We start from the raw sequence: 23183 nt of genomic DNA, 5'->3' as shown, positions 1-23183 counted from the left end.
GCATGTTTGGATTAAGGGAGAAGGTTGCTCAAAGAGGAGCCAGCACCTGGCTTCCTGAGGGCAGCCAGAACCAACACTCGTGCCTATCATTCCTCAACACCACCCAGGGCGCTCTGCTCTGCACACAACACATTTTGGGCAACAGAGCAAGCTGAATGTCCCGATGCTGCTGCTCCTGGGGTTGTTATGGCTTGTCCTCCCCAGAGGACAGGCCTCGCCTACCCGTCTGCCAACTTTGCTCTTGCAAATCCTCTGGGACTGCAAAATCCTGTGTTGGCCAGGAGTTGTACCATGCACAAATGTAAATCATTCCAGGAGGAGAGAAAAGATGTGCCTCAAAACATTTTGGCTTGATGTACCAGACTTTGCATCGCATTTTAAGAGTAAAATGGATCCAATCACAGACACTTAGAGCCCCCTCAAAATATGAGTTTTCTGCTACTTAAAACTGAAGAACTATCACCACTTTATTACCACATACTTATTGCCACAATTAAGAATACAGAACAAACTATTAAACTGACAAACAGATGTGTTGTTTTGTGGTAGCAGTATTCATTGTTGGCAGGGTTGGAAATATAAAGGCAATTTAAAAATTTTCAAAAGAAACTTGGCAAATAAAAACTGTAAAAATGCTCTTATCATTTGTCCTAGTAACTCCATTTCTAAAATTTGTTCTAAGTAAATCAGGGATATCTCTAAGGATTTATGCAGAAGGATGGTCATCACAGTGTTTAATTAAACAAGGAAGCCATCAGACTGAGGTGATTTTTTTTTTTTTTTAAGATTTTATTTACTTATTTGACAGAGAGAGAGGCCGAGAGAGAGGGAACACAAGCAGGGGGAGTGGGAGAGGGAGAAGGAGAAGCAGGCTTCCCGCTGAGCAGAGAGCCCGATGCGAGACTTGATCCCAGAACGCTGGGATCATGACTTGAGCCGAAGGCAGACGCTTAACAACTGAGCCACCCAGGAACCCCAGACTGAGGTGACTCTAAGACCTTATGCCTATGTAAGCAAACCAAACCTAAGTCTGTAATGCCTGAAGGCTAAAAAGTCAAAACCTGAGGACAACCAATCATAAGCTGCCACCTAGGCCCTCCCAAATCAGGTAACCACTTAAGCTGTAAACAAGTGAATAATTTTCTTACTTTGCTTCTGCCTCTGCTCTCTGAAAGTCCTTCCCTGAGCAACTGTCAGTGGAGTGCTCTTAACCACTTCTGGTTTGCCACCACCAATTAGAATCATTTTTGCTCAGATAAACTTTAAAATATGCTTCAGTTTACCTCTTAACACCAGTTTTTTATAATAAATTATAAAACTACTATTTGAACAATGGAATACAATACAGGCATGAAAAATGAAGATGTTTACCATAAACATACCATAAACATAAACAGCAAAACGTTTATCCCTTCATTTATACAACAGATGTTTTTGAGAGTCTGCAGTTTTAGGTACTAGAGAATGATGACCAGAACAAAGCCACTGCCCAATGGGCATTAAATCTAAAGAGAGAAATGGATATTGCATGAAATACACAACTAAACACTTAGCAACAAATTCTGATAAATGCTATGAAAGCAAATTTCTGTAATGAAAGGGACTAAAACAGAGGGATCTGGTTTAGACTAGGGGTCACAGAATGCTTCTCTGGAAGACAAGCCTTCAAAGAGGAGTAGGCATTATCCAGGCAAGAAGGGGCCAGTGCTGAGAGGTCTGAGGAAAGGCTGGCAGGGTCAGAGCACCAACTGCCGGAAAAGGGGTGCCACCTGGGGCTGTGGGATGGGCCTTGCCTACAGGTCAGGAGCTTCATCACAAGTGCAGCGGAAAGGTTTCCAGAACGAAATGACAGGATCTTTTCCTTTTCAGAATGATCACTCAGAGGGTTCTGTGCTGGGAGCAGATGAGGAGAGGGGCCAGGAGGAGCGGCAACGTCAGGAGCAAAGGTGGAGGCTTGGCAGGTAGGGAGACCAGGACAGGGAAGTGCACAGAGAGATTCAAGACACACTCTGTAAGGGAAACGACTGGTCTTGATTTAGATAAGAAGAATGAGAAGGGCTATATTATAAACATATATTTTTTCTGAAGGAAGAAGTGGGATCATACCCCGTATTCTGTTTTTTCCACCTGTCACCTGTACAGGCCTCCTCACTTTCCTTAATTTCCTTTAATTAGAAAAAAAATCTGGCTGCTTTCATACCAAAAGTTCTGAGTGGTCACATTTGAGCTGACAGAATTATAGGGAATTTTCATTTTCCTTTCATATGTTTCTGTATTTTCCAAACTTACACAATGAACACATATTCCTTTAATAACTAGGATGAAGCCTGTGTGGGGTGGGGTGGGGGAAGGGTATGACACAAGGGTATGATGTGCTTGTGTCTTGTCAAATTAATTTTAAATATCCTACTCTAACAAAGTATACAGTTTATCTTTTGGCAGGGCCAGATTTAATTTGAAAGGCTAAAAAAGAAAAAACGGTGGGGGAGAGGGGAAGACAAGGAACTGCTACACCCAAAAGCCATTGTAATACAATTTCCTGTTACATTACTGGCATTCCTAAACTTAAGTGTTTCTTTTTTCCTTCTCCTCTTACGAATATTTCAGGGCAGTACCCGTGTTCTTGTCCGGTAATACTGGAAAGTCGTTCCCTTTCCAGAGGAAGGGAAAAGGAGGAAATGTACTTGTTATCTAGGCCTTTTCTACTTTTTTTTCCTTAGCACAATACCTGTATTACAGAGAACTAGTCCCGAGGCAGAATCTTGACACCAGGCTAAAGGAACAGCACTTCAACGTTAACATTTCTGTAGGTCACTGTCTAGAGCTTTCCCGACACGATGCCTCCTGTTTGAGCTAAACATACAAAGAGGCCAAGTGGTGTTTGTGTCTCTTTGACGTCTGACAGATCAGTGATGGCTTGTGCACGGACCGGCACAGGGAACCGTGTGGGCAAAGTTTTTCTGGGGCGTGCACAGCGCGTGTGCAAATCCCCACCGCACACACTGCGGGCGAACCGCGCAGGCAGCCCTGTGCACACCTGGACACACCGGGACGCAGCGCGGACGCGGCACCCAGGGGCCTGCGCGCCACGGGGCAAGTGCGACGACAGCATGACCACCTTGTCCGCACAAGGCTGGCAGCAAGCATCCAGTGCCTTAGAAATACAGAACTAGGGAAGTCTTTATAGGAACAGTTCAAATCCCGGCGGAACCATAACAGGTGCCCGAATCCACGCTGGGGAAGATGGATGCCGACATTACCAGCCAACAGAATAATATGCTGAAGAAGCCCCCAGAACAAGTGAAGTGAAGGTGAGAGCAGGAGGAGGCCGCGCCACGCATCCAGGGCCTGTGGCGAGGGGGCCTGGGGACTGGAAGCGCTGAGCAAGTGCCGCCCACCCAAGGAAGTGAGAGGACATGAGGGAAAGGAGAGGACCAAGTCACGGAGAAGAAAATCCCACCAGGATGGGGCGTACGTCAGCACAGAATTGGGCCAGGAACACACACAGTGCAAGTTAAAGACAGCTCCGCATGGCCACATTAAGGGAGCACTGACGTCTTTCCTCTCAAGTGTGTGTAACAAGTCTGTCTAACCAACTCTTACTGAAGATACAAGGTCTTTTTAGGGCCTCGGCTGGGGGGTTGGGGGGAGTGTGCAGAGGAGAGTTCGAGTCACCTGCCTGACCACTCAAGCCATAGTTTCCTCTGCAGTACTGGGGTAACGACTGGAATCCATCTCCAATGCTTGCTGTGTAGTTTCCACAGTGAGGCTGCTGGTGCAGGTGCTTGTTGGAACAGTACTTGGCATAGGAGGTTGCTGCCAGCACCAGTGTCTGTCCTTCCTCTGTGAGATTCACAGGCCCCAGCAGGCCGCACCCCTCTGCGATGCTATTTCCTTTGGCAAAAGGACCTGGGTTGAGGAATAACTTGTAGGATGGGTTGAGAAACTTGATTTTTTTTGTACTTTTTGGCTTGAGAATGCAAAGAAATTCACTCCCTTTTCCTATTAACCAGACGACCTCAAATTTATTTGTTGCTATGACCATTATTCTCAGGAAGCCTGCCTCTGAATATACATCCTGACCACTGGCTTTTTTCTTAGGCCAAATTTGGTATAATAAATTGATTTGTTTGTTTACATTTCTTCCTACCCTCATTCCATTAAAGATTTAAGTCATTTAAACATTCACAATAAAGTGAGGAAAAACTGGATTAAGTCGGGATTAGGAAAATTATGCTAACATAGAAATTCAGGACTGGAAGAATGTAGCTATGACAGGCCGAGGCCCTAAAAAGTCTTAAAGCTGCCACAGACTTGGCACCTCTCACAGCAGATCAATGAGGGAGGCTCATGAAGGTTGTCCACAGAGAAAGAGCACATGCTAATTGCTCAAGAGAAGCAAAAAAAAGGTTTCTTGGTACTCATATGTGAAAGGCAGTTCTCACCTAGGTCTTCCTCTAAGGGACACAAGGTGATAAAATGCTTAGCTATTTTGAGGAGTGCAAGGAGCTACTGCTGAATAGGATCCTTGCCATCACTAGGCCCCTATGCCAGCCAGCCATCCCTGCACCCTGAGAAGCCCCAAGGATAGTGAGCCTGCCTCAACAGCACCCACTGAAATTCAGTGAGAGAACACAAGTCATATGCTTCCGAGAAGCACACAAGTTACATGTATTAATGTCGCTGCAAAATCAAATTAGTGGGTTTTTTTTTTTTAGCATGCTTATTTATTTATTTGACAGAGAGCGAGAGAAAGCACACAAGCAGGGGGGGAGTGGGAGAGGGTGAAACAGCCCCATGAGGGGGCTCAATCCCCGGACTCTGAGACTATGACCTAAACCAAAGACAGATGCTTAACCAACTGAGCCACCCAGGCGCCCCTAATTAGTGGTTTTTAAAACTCTGTCAGGAAGAAAAAAAGGGAAAACCTAGTAATATGATCACCTGATTAAGAGTAAAAGAAAAGTGAAACTAAGTTTTATAAGATAAAGTAAAAGCTAAATTTATTACCTATGTCAGTGAGAAGAGTATCCAAATGATACAAAGTATGACTCATAACCAAAACACTTACCTTTCCAATTCCTTTAATTTTTACTTATTTTTTTAAAGATTTTACTTATTTATTTGACAGAGAGAGAGAGCGAGCAAGCATGACCAGGGGAGCAGCAGGCGGAGGGAGAAGCAGGCTCCCGCCTGATGCGGGGCTCGATCCCAGGACCCTGGGATCATGACCTGAGCCGAAGGCAGACGCTTAACAACTGGGCCACCCAGGCGCCCCTTTAATCTATATTTAAAGAGCAGCTCCTTCCATAAGGAATATTAATTCACTGGCCTTTTTTTTTTCTGTAGAAATTCTCATAAGTCTTTAGTAATGTACGTGCAAAAATATTTTAGACACTGTATCATTTGATATATATACTGTATCATTACATAGAAAGACTAAGAAAAAGAAAACGTAGTCTTTTACTTTTCCTAGAAATTTACATTAAAAATATTTTAATTAAAATATACTCCAGTGGGGAGTGGGGTGTACCTGGGTGGCTTAGTCAGTTGAGCAACAGACTCTTGGTTTTGGCTCAGGTCATCATCTCAGGGTTGTGAGAGTGACCTGACTCTTGACTTGAGTTGGCTTCACACTCAGTGGGGAGTCTGCTGGAGATTCTCTCCCTCAACCTCTGCCCCTCCCCTCCACACTCTCTCATATGCACATGCTCTCTCTCTAAAAATAAATATGTAAATCTTAAAAAATATATATACATATATGTATACACGCACACACACACACACACACACACACACACCCAGGGGTGCCTGGCTGGCTCAGTCGGAAGGGCATGTGACTCTTTACCTCAGGGTGTTGAGTTCGAGCCCCATGTTAGGTATAGAGATTACTTAAATAAAAAAAATACATCCATCCATGCTAGTTACGTGGGTGTGATTCACTAGGTGAAATTCACTGAGCTGTATACTTAGGAATCATGTGCTTTTCTTATGTAAATTTTATTTTAATAAAAAGTTTAAAAGGAAACACTCAAACATTCAAGTAAATATTTTCAGTAAGTCTCAGGCCAAATAAAATGGGAAAAAAATGTATGCACATGTATATGGATAAAAGGTGTATATAAAAGTGTGTATCACCAGTAAGACCTTAAGAAAACATGGGAGTTCACTGCCATTCTGATTAACATCAGGGTTAAAAATGACAAAGTACAAGAGAATAAAACTGAACCTAAATTAAAAGGCAATACAGGAGGAGACAAAGGAAAATGGAAAGCTGCAACACTAGGTACTCTCTGTACCTCTTATACTGGGTCTGATCATCTGCTTTATTGAAGGCACACAACTCTAGAGGCACTATTGACTGTTTCCACTCACATTATTTAGGTTCTCGTAATGACCGGGTCTGACCGGGATTCTCTGAAAGCAAATGCACCCCTGTATACAGACTAAAAACAGTCCAAATTGGAGGGTCAGGGTGAAGGCAGAGCTGTTTTACTTTATAAAGTAACACTATACACCAAGTGACTTAATTATTTCAGGAGCATTAAATATGACAAACAGAGTCCTTTCTGCTAGCAATTAACATAAATTAAATGCTGATGGGAACTTCACTGGTGTCATGATCCTTAATTTTACTGTATTTGTATTTTACTGTCTTGGATACAGCACCAGCTTCATTATTTCTTGCACTATAATTATCACTAATGGATTTTGCCATAATGAGATCCCACCTGTATTTTGGATTATTTGCTTCACTTGTTTCTTTTTATCACAGCTGAAACACAACTGCAAAGACACCCTGCTCTGATTACCTCTTTTGTTTGCAAGTGATTTATAGAAGCTTTTAGGCTTTGCTGTTGGGTTTCAAGTCTCTGCAATCATACTCCAGTATTTCCCCAGGACTGCTCCTTCCTACTTTCAAAACCATCAAGTTCTGTTTGTCAAGGGATAGCACTTGGCAGCGTATTTAACTTCATATTTTCACAATGAGAAAGGTCATGACTCTGCTGTCAGCTTCCACTGCTAAAACACTCTGCACCACATTATTCATGACCCTGTGCTTTATAAAAGCAACTCTCAACACAACAATGCTTGCTTCACACAAGTTAATCCCAGTATATCCCAAAGTGTCAAGGAAGTGCCCTGCAAAATAGCACGATTAGTTTCACAAACATATCATCTGAGAAATATAAATTCTCTAGTTAAATTCTATAGTAATCAACTCCAACAAGAAGGTTGAGATAGCTTTTGGAAATAAAAGAGGGCACTGTTAGCCTTCTCCTGCGACTGTGAGGCCAGGAGTAGGTACTTAGGTTATTTCTAAGACGCTACAAGTGCTCAAGCCATCTAGACGTGCTCTGAGCATGAAATCTTACTAATTTTCCAAGGCAGCAAAAATACCTAGCTTATTTCCATTTTCATGCAACTGTGACTTGTAAGAGGACGGATGGTAACAAAGCATCAGCTTTCAGAAGGCAATTACATTTTTACCAGTTAGATTTTACTAAGTACATTTTTACGTGGTTGGACACTAGCTCCATTTTACACAGTCCTGCCCCGCAACCTGGGTTTGACGTGGCTATGTGAGTCGCCACGGGATCAGAAACATATCGCTAGAACTTGTGTACTTCTATATTATTGGTACCACCTCCGTTAATGTGTCCCTTATTCTTAAGCAACTGAGAAGTCAGACTATGTTGCCACCATTTTGATGACTTCTCAAACTTGATCATTTCCTTAACATAGTTATGTCTCCTGTAACAGTATACACACTGTTTTTAAAAATAGGAGAAAAGAGTCTAAGAAGAGCCAAATCCTACCAATCAACCTTTCCCTTAACTAAGTAAAACAAATGCACAAACCAAAAACAAGGGAAGCCAGTATCTTCCCCATGACAGCTCAGAATAAGCCCAAATAAACCCCAAAGATAGGGGTAAGTGTGAATGTCCTTCTCAACTTCACAAGGACAGAACAGAAAATACACATGGTACAATTTCAGTGGAGTTCAGAAATGTCTGGATCTTGCCTGAAAAGGAAAAGCGGCCTGAAAGACCCTTCTGGAGAGCAGGTGGAAAACAATGCAATGGCACATCAGAAGGGCCTTGGGTTCTGACCTCAAAATACTTCTCTTAGTAAGCAGTTCAGAGCCTTCAAGGGGCAAGCACGGGATCTTTGGGTGTCTCAACCGTGCTCTGATGGCCTACTTACTGTAACTGCCACCACAGGGGCCTCAGGGAGGCTACACCCACCTGGTCACATCCCGCGTTCACCAGCTCCTGCAGCATCTGTCGGTTTACTTCTGCAGCTGCCGGAGTGCCGGATTCATTAGCAAAGGGCAACAGGGAGTATCTGATTTCTCTCAGAGCTTTCTGATAAGGTCCGAACTTTGGGGTGGCTCTCATCTGCTGTTGCTGCCTGGCGGCATCCTTGCCCCCCAGGACTTTGGTAGCCAGGGAAGCATCACTGTTTGGTCCCACAGGCAGCCCCTGAGCGGAAGACTTGGACGGCTGCTTTAAGCCCTCTCGAATCTCCTGCAGTCGCTGGCGGCTATTTCCAGAATAAGTTGTGGCAGGAAAAGTCTTTGGCCTCATTGTTAGTCCAGTTTCCTTTTACCATAAATACAATCTTCTTAAAGTGTTTTATTATTTAAAAAAAAAAAAAACTATCAACAGTATCAGTTAGTTGTAAACATACTTTCAAAACAATTTCCTTTTGAAAATCTTCTTTCCTTCAATTTTTGTAGTTCCTATAGAGAACCTAAAATTTTCCAGTCTTCATTTTGAAGATCATCACTATCTGAAAAAGAAAATGGAAAGAACATACTCATTTGTGGTTTTCACATACTGTTAACAATACTTTTCAGAAATGGACCATGATCCTGAAAATATTCCATTTGGAAGGATTAAGAAAGAACACATCACCTCTCAGAAATGATAAAAATACTGTTCAACTCTGGTTGGCGCACATGACATCTAGGGCTGTCCCAAGATGTTTCCTGTAATATGTAATCTGCAATAAAGTAAATCTCCACAACTCATACTGACTTAGAAATATTAACTCAGGCAAGAATAGAGAATAGTACTGACAACTGAGAGCTCATTTAAAATAATTCATTATAATATAATTTCATTTTGAAATTCACAACTTGAGTATTTAGGATTAAACTTCCTACACGAGGTCTTAGATTTCTGGCTTGTTCCTAATAACCACTAAACTCATGACCCACACCTTTGTCTCTTATCTCCGTGATTTTGCGAAACTTCCCCTCCCCCCCCACGAACCTGTGGTCCTTCCATGTCTTTGGAAATTACTCCTTATAAAGCCCTCCCAAACTTCCTGGAAGATACCACAATATTGATCACATTAAAGGTGTCCTATACTGCAAGTGAAAGCATTCTAACAAAATGTGCTATAAGACTTTGAAGGTAACTACTCCCTTGTTTTTTTTCCCCACAAAGTGGTAAAGTTCCTATCAGAATTGTGACCTAAATACCTTTCTTGTAGACACTGATACTTACCTGGAAGGGGACTGGTAAAAGCATGTGGGGGATTTCTTTCTCAGAGTACACTATGACCATACTAACAAGTGGCTACATCAGGAAGTCATTCATATAGATCACCTCCTACTTCAGCATGGAAATGGCTTCTACAGGCCTAATTCACTGACTACTCTGTTGTTCCTGCATTCAAAAAACAAAATGGATCCCAACCAGATACCGCCCTTAGCAGCCAGCTCTCCTGGAAGCAGGATCTAGCTCAAATCACTTGCTGCCTGGGTGACCTTGGAAAAGTCCTTTAACTCCCCTCACCCTCCCCGGGTGAAACAGATGACAACACTTGGTGAGAGGGCAGTGGTAAGCACTGAGGAAGACCATGCAAGAACTGGCTCAGTAGCACTTGGACCACAGAAGTCTTTGGTAAACCATGTTTTCTACTACTCGTGTTGTTACTATTTGTGTAATTAGCTGTCATCACCAGTGCACAGAGGCCCACTGGTGGCAGAAGCAAAGGCCTGTTGCACAGCCCCTGGGCTCACACCTGAAGCTCTAGAGGTCCCTCTCCCCACCCCTCCTCTTTTGCCCTCACTCACTTCACTCCTTTTAACCCACAGAATTGTAAAGGATATGCATTTTGCATTTTAATGAACAAAGAAAAACTGATTCTAAAAAGAGCAATCTTTAAAAGGACAGGGAGAAGGGATCTGGGTTTTTTGTTTCAGTAAGGAATTTTAGAACCATAAAATGGAAATCTGCTTCACAGGCTTTGTCATGCAGAAAAAAAAATGATTGCTAATATTTATCCAGTATCCACTGTGTGCCAGGCTCTGAGAGTTCCATGTGAATTTACTTATATAGATCTATTTCATAATCATCTATGGCCGTAAATCTGAAGAAATGACATTAAAATTACTATTCTTTTCTTAGAGGTAGGAAGATGGAAGCTCTTAAAAGGTTCTAACTATCACCTTCTCAATGAAACTGAAGGAAGATCCTATTTAGAAATTACGAAGCAGACTAAGTACATTTTTCAACATGAAATCCATGTTTTAATACACAACATCTAACATAGTAAAGTCACCAAAATGACTGTTTTAAGACTACGCAGACAGTGAACAATTAGATCCAAGAGCTGCTGAGATTTCCCTGGGGCCCAGACCAGAGTATTGGCGGGGGGCCAGAAGCCCAGAGCTCTGCTTAATTGGTGTAAAATGGGGCATATTGCAACCACACTCATTTTCAGTGACTTCGTGGTCTAAGCATCTGTTTTGAAATACCTAACCTTCTAAAACCATGAATTCCCATTCCAGCAAAAAAATAGAGATTCTCAAGGAGCTGCCAAGCATGTATGGAGAATCCTGAGTGATTCGCTATGTCTGAGAATAGGCTGCAGAGTTGTATCTTTTCCTGTGGGAATTCACACAAATCACTTTGTTTCCACTCTTCAGGGTCTTAACCCCCCTTTTTTAAAAACTGAAATACACAAGACATAAATCATCTTACCTTCACAATAAATAATCAGGGAAGGTTTCTTTGCAGTCAAAATGTATTCACCCTTCCTCTACCACCTACCCACCCACCCACATACCCACCTTGCAAACATTCATCAAAAGCCTACAAAATCTCAGGCACTGCTAGTACAAACAAAAACAAAATCCAGCCTTCAGCAAGGTGAGGGTGAGGTAGCCAATGAGCAGCTTCAAAGGAAAAGAGATGCCCAAGAGGAGGTTTCAAATGGGAGAACAAAGGAGAAAGCCAGAAAAAACTCTGAAGTAGAGATAACCAAATCTGAGTGCAGGGAACGATGGAATTCCAGCCAAAGGGAACAGCATATGCAAAGGAGGGGAGGAACAGGCCCCACCCCTCAGATTTACATCTGTGCGGGAAAGGCTTTTCCTGGAGAGTTATGGAAGGATGAGACCCTGGGAGGTATACAGGGCTCCATCTGGAAGGACCTTCAAGGCCGTGTTAATTGTCTGGACTCCTTGCAGATGGTGGCAAGTCATTGTCTGCGGTTAAGTTAAGGAGTGACATGGCCAAAAGTGCCCTTTATTTTTTATTTTTTAAAAAGATTTTTATCCATTTGACAGAGAGAGAGCGTGCGCATGCGGAGAGGGAAGAGGCAGAGGGAGAAGCAGGCTTCCCTTTGAGCAGGGAGCCTGATGCGGGACTCGATCCCAGGACCCTGGGATCATGACCCAAGCCAAAGGCAGATGCTTAACTGACTGAGCCACCCAGGCATCCCCAAAAGTGCCCTTTAAAGAGCTGAGTCTGGAAGCCAACTGGAAGGTGGACTGGAAGGGACAATCACGACACACCAGGTAGATGAGGAAAGCCAGGGTGAGCAGTCCCAAGGAGGAAGGGAGAGAGGGTATCAGGAGCTAGTTACACCTTGGCCAGATGTCTGGGCTTAGTCTGGCCCTAAAGACATCAATGAAAGGCACCAGCACGCGGGACATTCTGTCTGCTCAGCCACGAGAGAGAGCAGTTAGGTAAGTGAGTGGAGAGCTCATACCCCTCCCAACTGGCATGACTTAGAAGAGCAGCCTCATTTTACCATCAAGTGACATTAGCAGACTGAAGAGAAGGTACAAAGCTGTCTTGCACTCAGCTAAGAAAGGGCAAGGGCCACAGGAGATAGTCCACACTGAAGAAAAAAGAGCTTTGAGAATGCCAAACCCAAGATGTGGGGATGTCCTCTCTGCCCAGCCACACCAGCAGAGCGAAGGGGAGCCAGGCACAGGTGAAAGAGGCCCTGGTGGGTTGAGGCTTGAAAGCTCTCTGGAATTTACTCTAAAAACACAAAGTTGCTGAAAGCTGGGGAAGAAGTCAGTCTTTTGGGGAGGGGGCAGGAAGGATGAATGTTTTTATGTAAGTTGAACATATATTTCTTAAGGTGCACAAATCATAAGATAATGAACATTTACAAAGAACACACCCTTATAAATAGCATCTGGATCAAGCAGTGTGTCATTACAACCCAGAAGCTCCTAGTCCCCCAAAGACCAACGCCTCAAGGGGAATCACCTTCACTACTTCTAACACCAAGGATTAGTCTATAGTTTTTGAACTTTATATCCATGGAATGACATGGTCTGTACTCTTCATGTCTGGCTTACTTTGGTCACTGTTGGGTTATTCATACAGTGGTATGTAGCAAGAGTCTGTCATTCTTCACTGCTGAGTAATATTCCATTGTATGAACATACTTGTTTATCCATTCTGCCACCAAAGGACATCTGGTTATTCCCAGTCTGGGGCTTTTGCAAATTGTACTGCTGCCTTATGGCTGCGGAAGCCCACATGGCTCCAGCCCCAGAGCTATGAGGAGTTGAGCAGTGAGTGGTCTGCTCTAAGACGTTGCTTCTACCGCCATATCCAATACTTTCTGTGTAGTTATTGACAGAGCCCTAGTGGTTCATGTGGTACCTTTTTGGGACTATAAAATAAAAAGGTACCCCTTCCTCAAGTAAACTGTTTACTATATTATTGTACGACATGGGCACCTCTTGCCCTAGGGAGCTTTCCAGAGCTCTGTGGACAGTGGCCTGGCCCACTCTGAAAACATACCACATGTGACATGTCACATGTCACAATCTATCACACATGCATGCAGACACACATGATATACACCCCCTAGGTGAGGGGGGCAGGTAAAGTCTGAATCACAAGGAGGGTGGGAACTGGACCTCTGAGGCAGGTGACAGAGGAGTGATCGTGTGTATCCTCCAGAACAGGTCTATCACATGCACGCTACGTGGCTTTATCCTCAGAGGTGACTCTACTGCTGTACAGGTATTCTGTGAGTGGCCCAGAGTCTCCACGTAGGCTTACACATGCCCTTATATAAGTGAGCATTTGTATGATGTGAGGTATGCCATTTTACATGTAAGGCCCTTGAACAGTGCACAACCTGAACACCCATACAAGGTGGCCCTGTTACTAGATCTTAGGGAAGCAGAAAATAATGACCAGCCTCTGACTTTAAGGAGTTCACAGTTTACGATGGAAGACAGACAAGAAGATCAATTACTTAGATAATGTGACTATAAAAGTCTACCCAAAGAATTATGGGGATCTGAAATCGAATAGTAGCTGGAGAACAGAGAGAAGTAGGTGGTTCAACAGCTTAAGAAATAGAACCAATAAGGGTTGGTGATGTTCACTAGAGGACTGGTTTGAAAGGGGAGGCCAAGTTTCTGGTTTAGAAACCAGAGCTGATGGTAGTACCATTATCTGAGCCAGGACAACCACCTGGACAAGGAGCATCAAGCAAGCAGCCTTGGTGGGGATGGAGAAGAGCACTTATCAGGAGGTAAGGACAGGTCTGGGGGAGGCTGATGCAGAAGAGGGCCGTTTCAATGCAAAGGAAAAAGCAGCTGGAGGTGAGAAGCCTGGCTTCCACCCCCAGCTCTGGCACTTAGCTCCATGTGATCTGGGCAAGCACTTCACCTCTCAGAGCTTCAATTTCCTGCTGGGTAACAAGCCTTTCTCTGTCTACTTGACAAGGCTGCTCTGAAGATCACAGGTGAAATTTCATGTGAGCTCATTCTCATCTATAATGCACAACACACGGGCCAATTATTAGAATTACTAAGAAGCTCGACTCAGAATCAGACAAAAAAGGCTTTAATCAAGTCAAGAGACAAGACCAGGGCAAAGTCCAGACTGATTAGTGGAAAAGGTACCAAACTGAATGTAGAAATGTATTTCATGCTCACTCCAAGTGACTCCTCTTTAAATGACTATTTGATAGCAATGCTTGAAAAGTTAAAGTACCTTCCTTTTTAAAAAAAGAAAAGCACAAGAGAGAAAAACTTAAGTGATTAGACTTAAAGTGTGAACCATGTGCCTGCAGCCGGGTCTGGGATAGTCAGTTCTGAGCAGCACCTTAGCTTCAAGAAGGGGACTGCTTCCCAACCAGCCAGCAACAGCTTCAACCTGGATGACCTGGGGCAAGCGAAAGGCAACGAATTCTTCCTTACCTCTGAACTTAGCAAGACCATTCTCTCTGCTAGGAACAAATACCACTCCGTCTGGTTCACCTCCTACCATTCTCAACTGAAAAACCACCTCTGCAGAAGGACCTCCCTGCCCACCCAACTTCAGAGACCCTGGTCTTCATTCACAACCACATCGCAGTGCATAATGAATGACCGATGTGCCTGCTTTCGTCTTGAATCACCTCAACTGTAAGGTCTGTGGGGCAGGAGCCTGCCTGTCGGACACGCGCACAGGCCCAAAGAGCATTTGTTAAATGAATGCATGAAGTCGCCCAGCACTCCATCCTAAACCGGGGATACGAGCTGCCAGTGTTCTAAAGGCGCTGCAGGAGAGCTCCTGGCACAAGGCTGAGCACGTGGAAGGAACTCCATATTAACAGCAGTGCTCTTTCTCTGAAGTGTAAGATGTGGGCCCAGGTGAAATGTTCCCCGGTAAAGTTCACACATAATTTTACATAAAGTTGCATAACACAGTATATTATTCAGTCAGAAAAAGGAATGAAACTTTGACACAGGCTATAACATGGAGGGACCTTGAAAATGTCATGCTAAGCGAAGTAAGCTGGACACAAAAGGACAAATACTTCACAATTCTGCTTCCATGAGGCACCTAGAATCTGCAACTTGAGAGAGATCAAGCAGAATGGAGATGACCAAGGGACAGGGGAATGGGGAGCTATTATTTAGTGTGTGCAGTTTCTTTCTGGATGATGAAAAAGCTTTGAGTACAGATCGCAGCGATGATTGCAGTAACAATGTGAATGTTCTTAATGCAACTGAATTATACACTTACGAACAGTTAAAATGATAAATATGTATATTGTACACTCACACAAAAAACGGGAAAAATTGTCTAACTATTCGCCTTTAGCTAACTAGCATTTGAAGGATGGTTCCCTTGCTACACACAGTGACACATGCAGAGACCGAACCTCAGGACTGGGTGCTACCAGGAGAGCAAAGTCCCCTCACAGAGTGGAGTCTAACCTGCCGGTTGCCACATACGCCCTCCCAAGCACGCGGTCACCCCCACTGCCAGGGGGCTGACACACGCAACAGGGAGCAACTTCCAAAGAGCTGAGCTCCTGAGATACTTGGGAGTTTTAAACACTCATATGTCCCACAAACATTCCAGTTATAAAGCCAGCCGGCAGAGGTGAGACCAGATATTTCTGTGTTGATGTCTGTATTGATGCATGAGCCAAGAAATACCAAGTGGATGAGCCCTTAAACAGAATCTGGATCAGAGGTCTTGGCTTCTTTCCTTTTTGTTTCCCCCTCAACAATTTATTATGAAAATTTTCCAACATACAGAGAAGTTGAAAGAATGATTCAGTGATACCCCATAAACCCACCGCCTGGGGAAGTTCCTTCGCATAGTGGGAGTAGGAGGTCACCACACATGCTTCTCATGTTCTTCCCATCTTCCACCATCATCTTACAGAAAGCGCTGGTGCTGGGACCACCACAGGTATTGCCCTGTATGTGTAAGGGAATCTGCAAAACAGCACCTCTGTGCAAACTGTTCCTGCCTGAACAATCTGGAAAGCATGAAACTTTCCCTCAGTCTCATAAAGAAAGAAAGTATTTTCTCAGCTTGAGACCTTGTATTTTACGTTTTAGTTTGGAGACAGTTGATTTCATGGCCAAATTATGAACTTGTGATAGAATTTTTCATGAGAATACTCACCGAAGATTGCAGCTGGAAACGAGCTACTCTGACACACTACTATATCATTTTAATAAGTTCTCTCATCAAGAATTTTCTAAATATGACCCTAAGGCCTCATGAATGTGGATTTTTAAAAAGAGGGCATCAAGCAAAGTAAATCTAATTTTGGAAATTCATTTGGCATCCTCAATAAATTTAAATATACTTTAGAAGAAACTATAAGACACTAGAATTTTAAAACTATAACACAACTCAGAAAACAAAAACACCTCATTTTCAAGCCTGGAACTGAGACAACTACTTAGGAGAGGTGGCTCATGTAAACGTGTGAGAGCTACATGTGAAGCATCCCTTAATTCGGCCCTCTCAAACCCAATTCCAGTCCTGGAAAGTGCTATCAGATGTTCACAAACTTTCCTTCTAATTTCTGTTAGTGCTTCATGAACCCACACCGGATGCTAAACACACATCAAGCACCAACCACAGAATCAACCAAACCCATGTCTCTAGAGACCCACACTGATGACAAACACTGGCATTTTTTAAAACAGTATTTCTTGGACCTAAAATTCCAGTTATTATTTAAATCATATCCTTACTAGAATTAACTAGCAAAGTTGAAACTAAGTCAGGCAGACGGGTCAGGCGTCCAGCCAGACGCTGAACGTCAGAATCACAAACTACCATGCTGGCGTACCTTTCCAGTACTGTCCAGGCCAGGAAACCGCACAACAGCGGCTCCCCCTCGCAATGAGGGTCTTTGAGGAAATCAATGATTATGTTCCTCTGGGGATCCAGGAAAACTCTCCAATAAAGAGTACAATCACAAGGTTGTAGTGGGTTTAGAAGGGCCATATGCATGCCAAATACTTTGCTGGGTATTATGAGGTCTCACCCAGGTAGAACAGGGTCTCACCTCTAAATAAGCTTACAATCTAGAGGAAAAACAAACCACCACATTCTCTATTAGCTCTGTACCTGGTATCTGTGGGATATGTATGTATGCGTTATGAACAATGGCATAAAAAAATGGAGCCACAGAAGTTTGTACTCAAGATGACCACACAGAATGATCAGGTTATAGACAAATTTATTATCCACTATTTCCAGCATTCGTAACAGCAAGCAACTGTACAGGATGGGTCTCCTTATCTTCAACTCCATACCCCAGTAAGGTTTTCAATCTTTGAGAAAGCCCTGCTTCCTCCCCCTCCAAATCTCAGACATTTGCCAGCTAGGGAGTCAGAACCCCCATCCCATGTGAGAGTCCTTGCTATGGACAGAGGTAATACTGTGACTGTCCTAAGAATCCCAGTACACGTGCCTTCCCAGTACATGTGCCTATTTGGAGAAAACCTACTAGGTTAAGAATTGTTTCACCAAAACTGGAAAAGCTAAAAGGCTACGATTTGATGAAGGAAGAAGTGTGAAGCTATTCTCAGAGTCTGGAACTTCCTGTGAAAAGGATCAAACATAGAAGAGAAAAATAAATAGGCCGATAATGTTGGGGAAGGGGCAGGTACTGCCTGGGTACATTTAATGAAAACATAGGAATGAGACTTCTGAGGTAGGATGATGTTAATTAGCAATGAAACCTGATGGTTCTTAACATTCCTAATCAGGAAAACTGCTTGGAGGCAGGGAGGGCAATACTCTGGAGGCCCACTCCATTCAAGAGCCAACTTACATTCATAAGATCTTTACCATCCTTGCTAATTAAGAGGTCAACAGAATCTACGCTATGCCACAATAGAGCAATGATTAGCTAACAATAAATATAAACCACTGCTACAAAAGATGAGATTATTCACTTATGCTCCAAAAATAGTCCTATGAATGTCAAAAATTAGCACATGGGCAAAAAGTATTTAATTAACTTAAGAAACCATTTGTCACAATTAGGTTGACATGGTCTAGATGGTAAGCAACATAAGGCTTTCATATACTGAATGGTAAACATTAACGTCAAATTTCTGTCCTAATTTTAGTATCACAACCATTATCTTTATTTCCAACACTACCTTGTTTGAGTAATACTTCAAAAACGAAACTATAGATGAAATAACATGTTTTAAAAATACTGAGAGAGGGGCGCCTGGGTGGCACAGCGGTTAAGCGTCTGCCTCCAGCTCAGGGCGTGATCCCGGCGTTCCGGGATCGAGCCCCACATCAGGCTCCTCCGCTATGAGCCTGCTTCTTCCTCTCCCACTCCCCCTGCTTGTGTTCCCTCTCTCGCTGGCTGTCTCTATCTCTGTCAAATAAATAAATAAAATCTTTAAAAAAAAAAAAAAATACTGAGAGAAGCAGCCGACTTAGTGAAGCCAGTGGCCCAAACACCAGGAGCCATTCACAGGTGCCCAACCCCTTCATTCTGCTGATCCTTTTTCAAGCAGATTTACAATCAAGACAAAGTAAAGGCACTAAGTTATCTTCTGTATTTCTTCAAGTCATTTTGTAAAAGTCAGTGGGGAACATTGTTTAGAAGTTTAACATTATAATCATGAAATAAAATATAAAAGCAGCTTTTCTTTTTAAAGACTTTTTTTTTTTTAAGATTTTATTTATTTATTTGACAGAGAGAGACAGCCAGCGAGAGAGGGAACACAAGCAGGGGGAGTGGGAGAGGAAGAAGCAGGCTTCAAGCAGAGGAGCCTGATGCGAGGCTCGATCCCAGAACGCCGGGATCACGCCCTGAGCCGAAGGCAGACGCCCAACGACTGAGCCACCCAGGCGCCCCTAAAAGCAGCTTTTCAAAAACTGTGTTGGTCTGGTTTACCTAATACAAAGCAGAACACCCTCGCCCCCTTCAAAAGCTTTCCAGAATCCTTCCTAAGTGTTTATGGTGAATTTATCAGCTAGAACACCTGCACCCCCCCATCCCCACCCCAACACACAGTGGGATTTAGAAGCCTAGGGCCGGCTATTTACAACACAGCATTTAAAATAACAAGGCATCTTATTGTAAAAACATTCCCCTCCCACCAAAAGAAAGTCCCTCCCATCAACCCTGTGATTTGCTAAGGAAAGAAATATGTACAGTTCCAATTTACACTTAGGTCCAAACTATTTCCAGCTAGATGGAGAGGCCAGTAGAATCCTTTCCAGTTCTAAAATTCCATGACTCTAGGAATTCAACTTAATACTTTTGCATGAGGTCTTCTGTTCCAATACCATTTTAAATTGCTTTACATTTTGAGATTTATTAAATGTTTACTAATTTTAATTTCAAAGGAATGCTGGTGTACTCATTAAACAGTGTTCTACATACCTGGATAAGGAGACCAAATTTTACGAGAGGCTGAATAACAGTGTCTTGTTAATTATAATGTAAAACAGACTTTCTTAAACAGTCTCTGTGTTCTTATTTTGGAAGATTGTTCTGTTACTACCTTATTACAACAGCTGCTAAAGGAAAAAGTAAAAGATACAGACAGCTTAGTCTCTTGATTTAGCACTCAAAAATGGTGATCCATCATGGAGGGATTTATGCCGAGATTCGACTACTTAGTCGAATGGAGCAAGATCTACTTAGTACAAATTTCCTAAAAATAAGCCACGAGTTGCTTTCTCCATTATTAAAGGCAGGCTCCTCATCTACTAATTTAAAGTTTAAACAGAACACCTGTACAAAGACAGTACACATTTTGTGACCTTCCATTCAAATTTCAGTATATTTAAGTTTCTTAGTAAAATGTGGGCCAGCTTTCCTTTTAGAATGTAACATATTTGCCGAATACTTTGGGAAGAGAGCTATTTGGCCACTGAATTTTTGTCTGCCAAATGTATAGTCTCTGGCTTAAGAGTACCGGTAAACAATTTTTAAAAGTCTAGATTACTATTAAGAGCACGCTCACTTATATCCTACATACCTGTGAAAATGTAAAAGTTCTTGTTTAAGATTTTGTCACAATAAATCTATAAATAAAGTATACTTTCACGGTTATGATTGAAAGAAAAAAATAACTTCTCATTCGAAGGGCTCATAACATACAGCCAGCACCCTAGGACACCCGGGCCTCCGTGCCGTCAGGTGAGTTTCACCTTCTTCTGGGGGTCTACCTTCCCCGCCTTCCCCTGGGGCGCCGGGGACTCGGAATCTCCAAACGACAGGTTTGCTCCGGGCTTGCACTCCCGCCCAACCCCGCGAGCCAGACTTCACCCCGAGAGAGATGCTCTTCCTCAAGTTCCGAAGGCAGGCTTACGGAGAGGTGATTGGCAAAACGCGAATTAACTCAGAATCCGCATCTCCGGAGCCCGGCAGGGGAACTAACTGCACGTGAGGTTGCATCAGAAAAGACAAGCTCCAGAAAGTCGGCTAAACTAGGGCGCAGGAAAGGCATGTTATGCAACGGCCGCCGCTCTCACGGCCGCGAAAGCGTCCCTGAAGCTCGGGCTGCGACCCGCGAGGACCGGGAGGCAAACTTGGAGAGATCGAAGCGAGCGCCGGCCGGGCAAAACCGGGAGCTCTGCGGGCTGCACCGCCCGTGGGGGGCGGGTGGGGGGACGACCGCCGGCCCAGCGGGGACACGACGCCGCGGCCTACGGGGGGACGACCGCACGGCCCGTGGCGGACGACGGCGCGGCCTCTGTGGACGGCGGTGCAGCGGACGCGGGATCCCGACTGCTGTCGGGCCCCCAGCCGGCACGGCGCCCGGCAGGGTCTCGGGGAAAAGCCCAGCTCCCCGGGACCGTGGAGGCGGGGTACCCCTGGCGCGGACCGCCTCTCGGGACGCCCCGCTCGCCGCCCCTGGCCGCCCCGCTCCCCGCCGGGAGCCCGGCCGCAGCCGCCCGGCGCACAACAAAGCGGCGCAGCCCCGCCAGCTAGGCGCTGGCTCCCAACTTCCCCGGCTCGGCGGACTCCGGACGGCCCGCGACGACGCGCCGCCAGCGGAGGCGGCTCCGGGCCCCGACCGGGCGGGGGCCGTGGGGGCAGGGCGCAGGGCTCCGCTCGGGACAAACTTCCTCTGCCGCCCCGCTCCCCGCCCCTCGGCCGGGCCGCCCCGCAGAGTCGGCCGCCCCGCCGAGTCGCAGCGGCCCGAGGGTGGGCGTGGGGAGTCCCAGGGCCCCGCTGGAAACTTCCAGCCGCCCCGCGTTGGCCCCTGGCCACACGCCCCCCGCCCCTGCCCCTTCACCTCCTGGGGCGCGGTCTACACCCTCCGGGGCGTCCTCGTCCGTGGCTCCGGGGCCTCGCGCGCCGGGGGACCGGGCGCCAGTGGCAGGCGCTGCTGCTGGCCCCACGGGTAGGGGGGAGCCCCGGGCGGCGGCGGCGCGGGCGGCGGCTGCTCCATCTTCCCGGGGCGCTCACGCCGAGGTTCCAGCGCGCAGACCCAAGTGGGACATTCGCTACATTGTTGGCATTCCACGGGCGTCACGTGACCCCGCCTCCCGCGTCACTCTCGGCCGCATACCAGCCCGGGCGGGGCGCCTGCGGCCCTGGCTGCTCAGCGGCCGGCCCGCTCCGCCCCGCCGCTGCTTCCTGCCTCCCGGTCGCGGCCGTCCGCGCCCGCCGCCACCTGCCCGCGGCCTCCCCGCCGGACTCTTGCGGACTTTCTTGCCACTTTGTCACCCGCCCCCAGCTCCAGTATTGCCCCTTCGACTGCACTGGTATGAGAGTTGGTAACTCTGTAGTTAAAGCCACTGTTTTCTTAAGCATCTCACACCAGCCCGGGCAAAGAAAGTAAGTTAATAGGCCTGAAGGAGCCACCAAGTTACCAAATAGGTGTCTGCTGTTCAAAGTAAGGGCAAAAGAGGACAGACAGCTTAGTCCATGGAATCAAGTAATAAAGGACGTTCAAATGTATATCCAAAATTAGTTTTAATTTAATCAAACCTCAGTGCTGTGGATATTTTGTTTATGAGAAATGTTTCATGATGTGAAGAACTAGATAGAAATGTATACAAACAAGTGAGATTCTGAGTTTTGCATTTCTGTTTGTGGGCTACGGACCTGGTACAAGGGCATATGCAAGGGTTGTGCAAAGATGTGAGTAGAAATAATAGCCTGGAAGCCAAGCCCTTAATCTACTTGTGGACTCTCCTGACATCGTACTTCCTACCACCTACAGTCTGTGTCAGGTGATGCTGAGGGCTAATACTGTTTTAAAAGCCAGTCCGATTTCCTTTTTAACTAATAAACTCTTGTGAAGTTCTTAAATTTTAATGTGAAAAGAAACGGTAATGAAGGTCATTATCTCTGGAAGTTTTAACAACCTTACCAGTCGCTGGTCTGCCGTCCTGTCCACTTTCCTCTAATTCCCGCCCAGGCTTTCAGACCTGCCTCGGTCGAGGAAACTTCCTAGATCACCCTCCTGTTTTCTCTCCTCTTTGAGCTCTGGTAATTAAATCAATTATTGTGCGGCTTAGGGTTCGATTTCATTTTTCAATCTTATCCTGTGCTCTACCCAGGCATTTTGCACCGTGTAAGTCCCCAGTGGATATTCTGTAATTGAGTCCCTCTTGCACTCACCTGGGTACCTTTTCACTCGTACACTGACCTTACTCTCTCCTCCCCAGCGCCAGGCCGGCAGACTGGCTGCCCTTCTTCTTTGTGTGTGTTTAAAGGTTCTGCCCTTGCTTTCTTCAAAGATGTAAACATAATTAAATAAAACACTTTTTGTCAAAGAAATATTGCAGATAAAAGGAATTTAGAGACTTAAAAATTATGAACAAACCCCTAATAAAATTTTATAATTACACTGACCCTTAAAGCATTGTTTGCAAGAGTGAAAAATCAAGAAGAACCTAAGATATCCAGCAATAGGGAATAGTAGGGAAATAAAAGGTAGATATTTAAGTGACGAAAAAGCTAACTGAATGAATTAGCTCTATACTTTTCATAGGATAAATGATAGAATTCAAATTGTAGAGTGGAAAAAAAGCAAGTTGCAGAACTATATATACATTATGATACCATATTCATAAATAAAATGCCACAGAACCTATACTAATCAATACTTTTATAAGTATAGACATGGAGACTGCAAGAAGATGCACCAAATTCATGCTGGCTGT

The 23183-nt window shown here is 44.8% G+C and overlaps 1 protein-coding gene across 1 annotated transcript in view; it reads right to left on the bottom strand.

Annotated features, from left to right (window-relative positions):
• LATS2 (large tumor suppressor kinase 2) overlaps positions 1–21547 on the bottom strand; it is a 72798-nt gene extending 51251 nt beyond the window's left edge. The window contains exons 1-2 of the mRNA XM_045797117.2: positions 21305–21547; positions 8250–8796 (exon numbers count right to left, since the gene is read on the bottom strand). Coding sequence (XP_045653073.2) covers positions 8250–8591 — 342 coding nt within the window. The 5' untranslated portion in view covers positions 8592–8796; positions 21305–21547. The remainder of the gene's footprint in view (positions 1–8249; positions 8797–21304) is intronic.
• Between the last annotated feature and the right edge of the window lie 1636 nt (positions 21548–23183).

The sequence above is a fragment of the Ursus americanus genome, chromosome 10, assembly GCF_024610735.1.
Source record: "Ursus americanus isolate L20-20 chromosome 10, mUrsAme1.1.p, whole genome shotgun sequence".
NCBI lineage: Eukaryota > Metazoa > Chordata > Mammalia > Carnivora > Ursidae > Ursus > Ursus americanus.
Note: the sequence above shows the minus strand (reverse complement) of the source record. Positions and strands in the feature narration are given on the sequence as shown.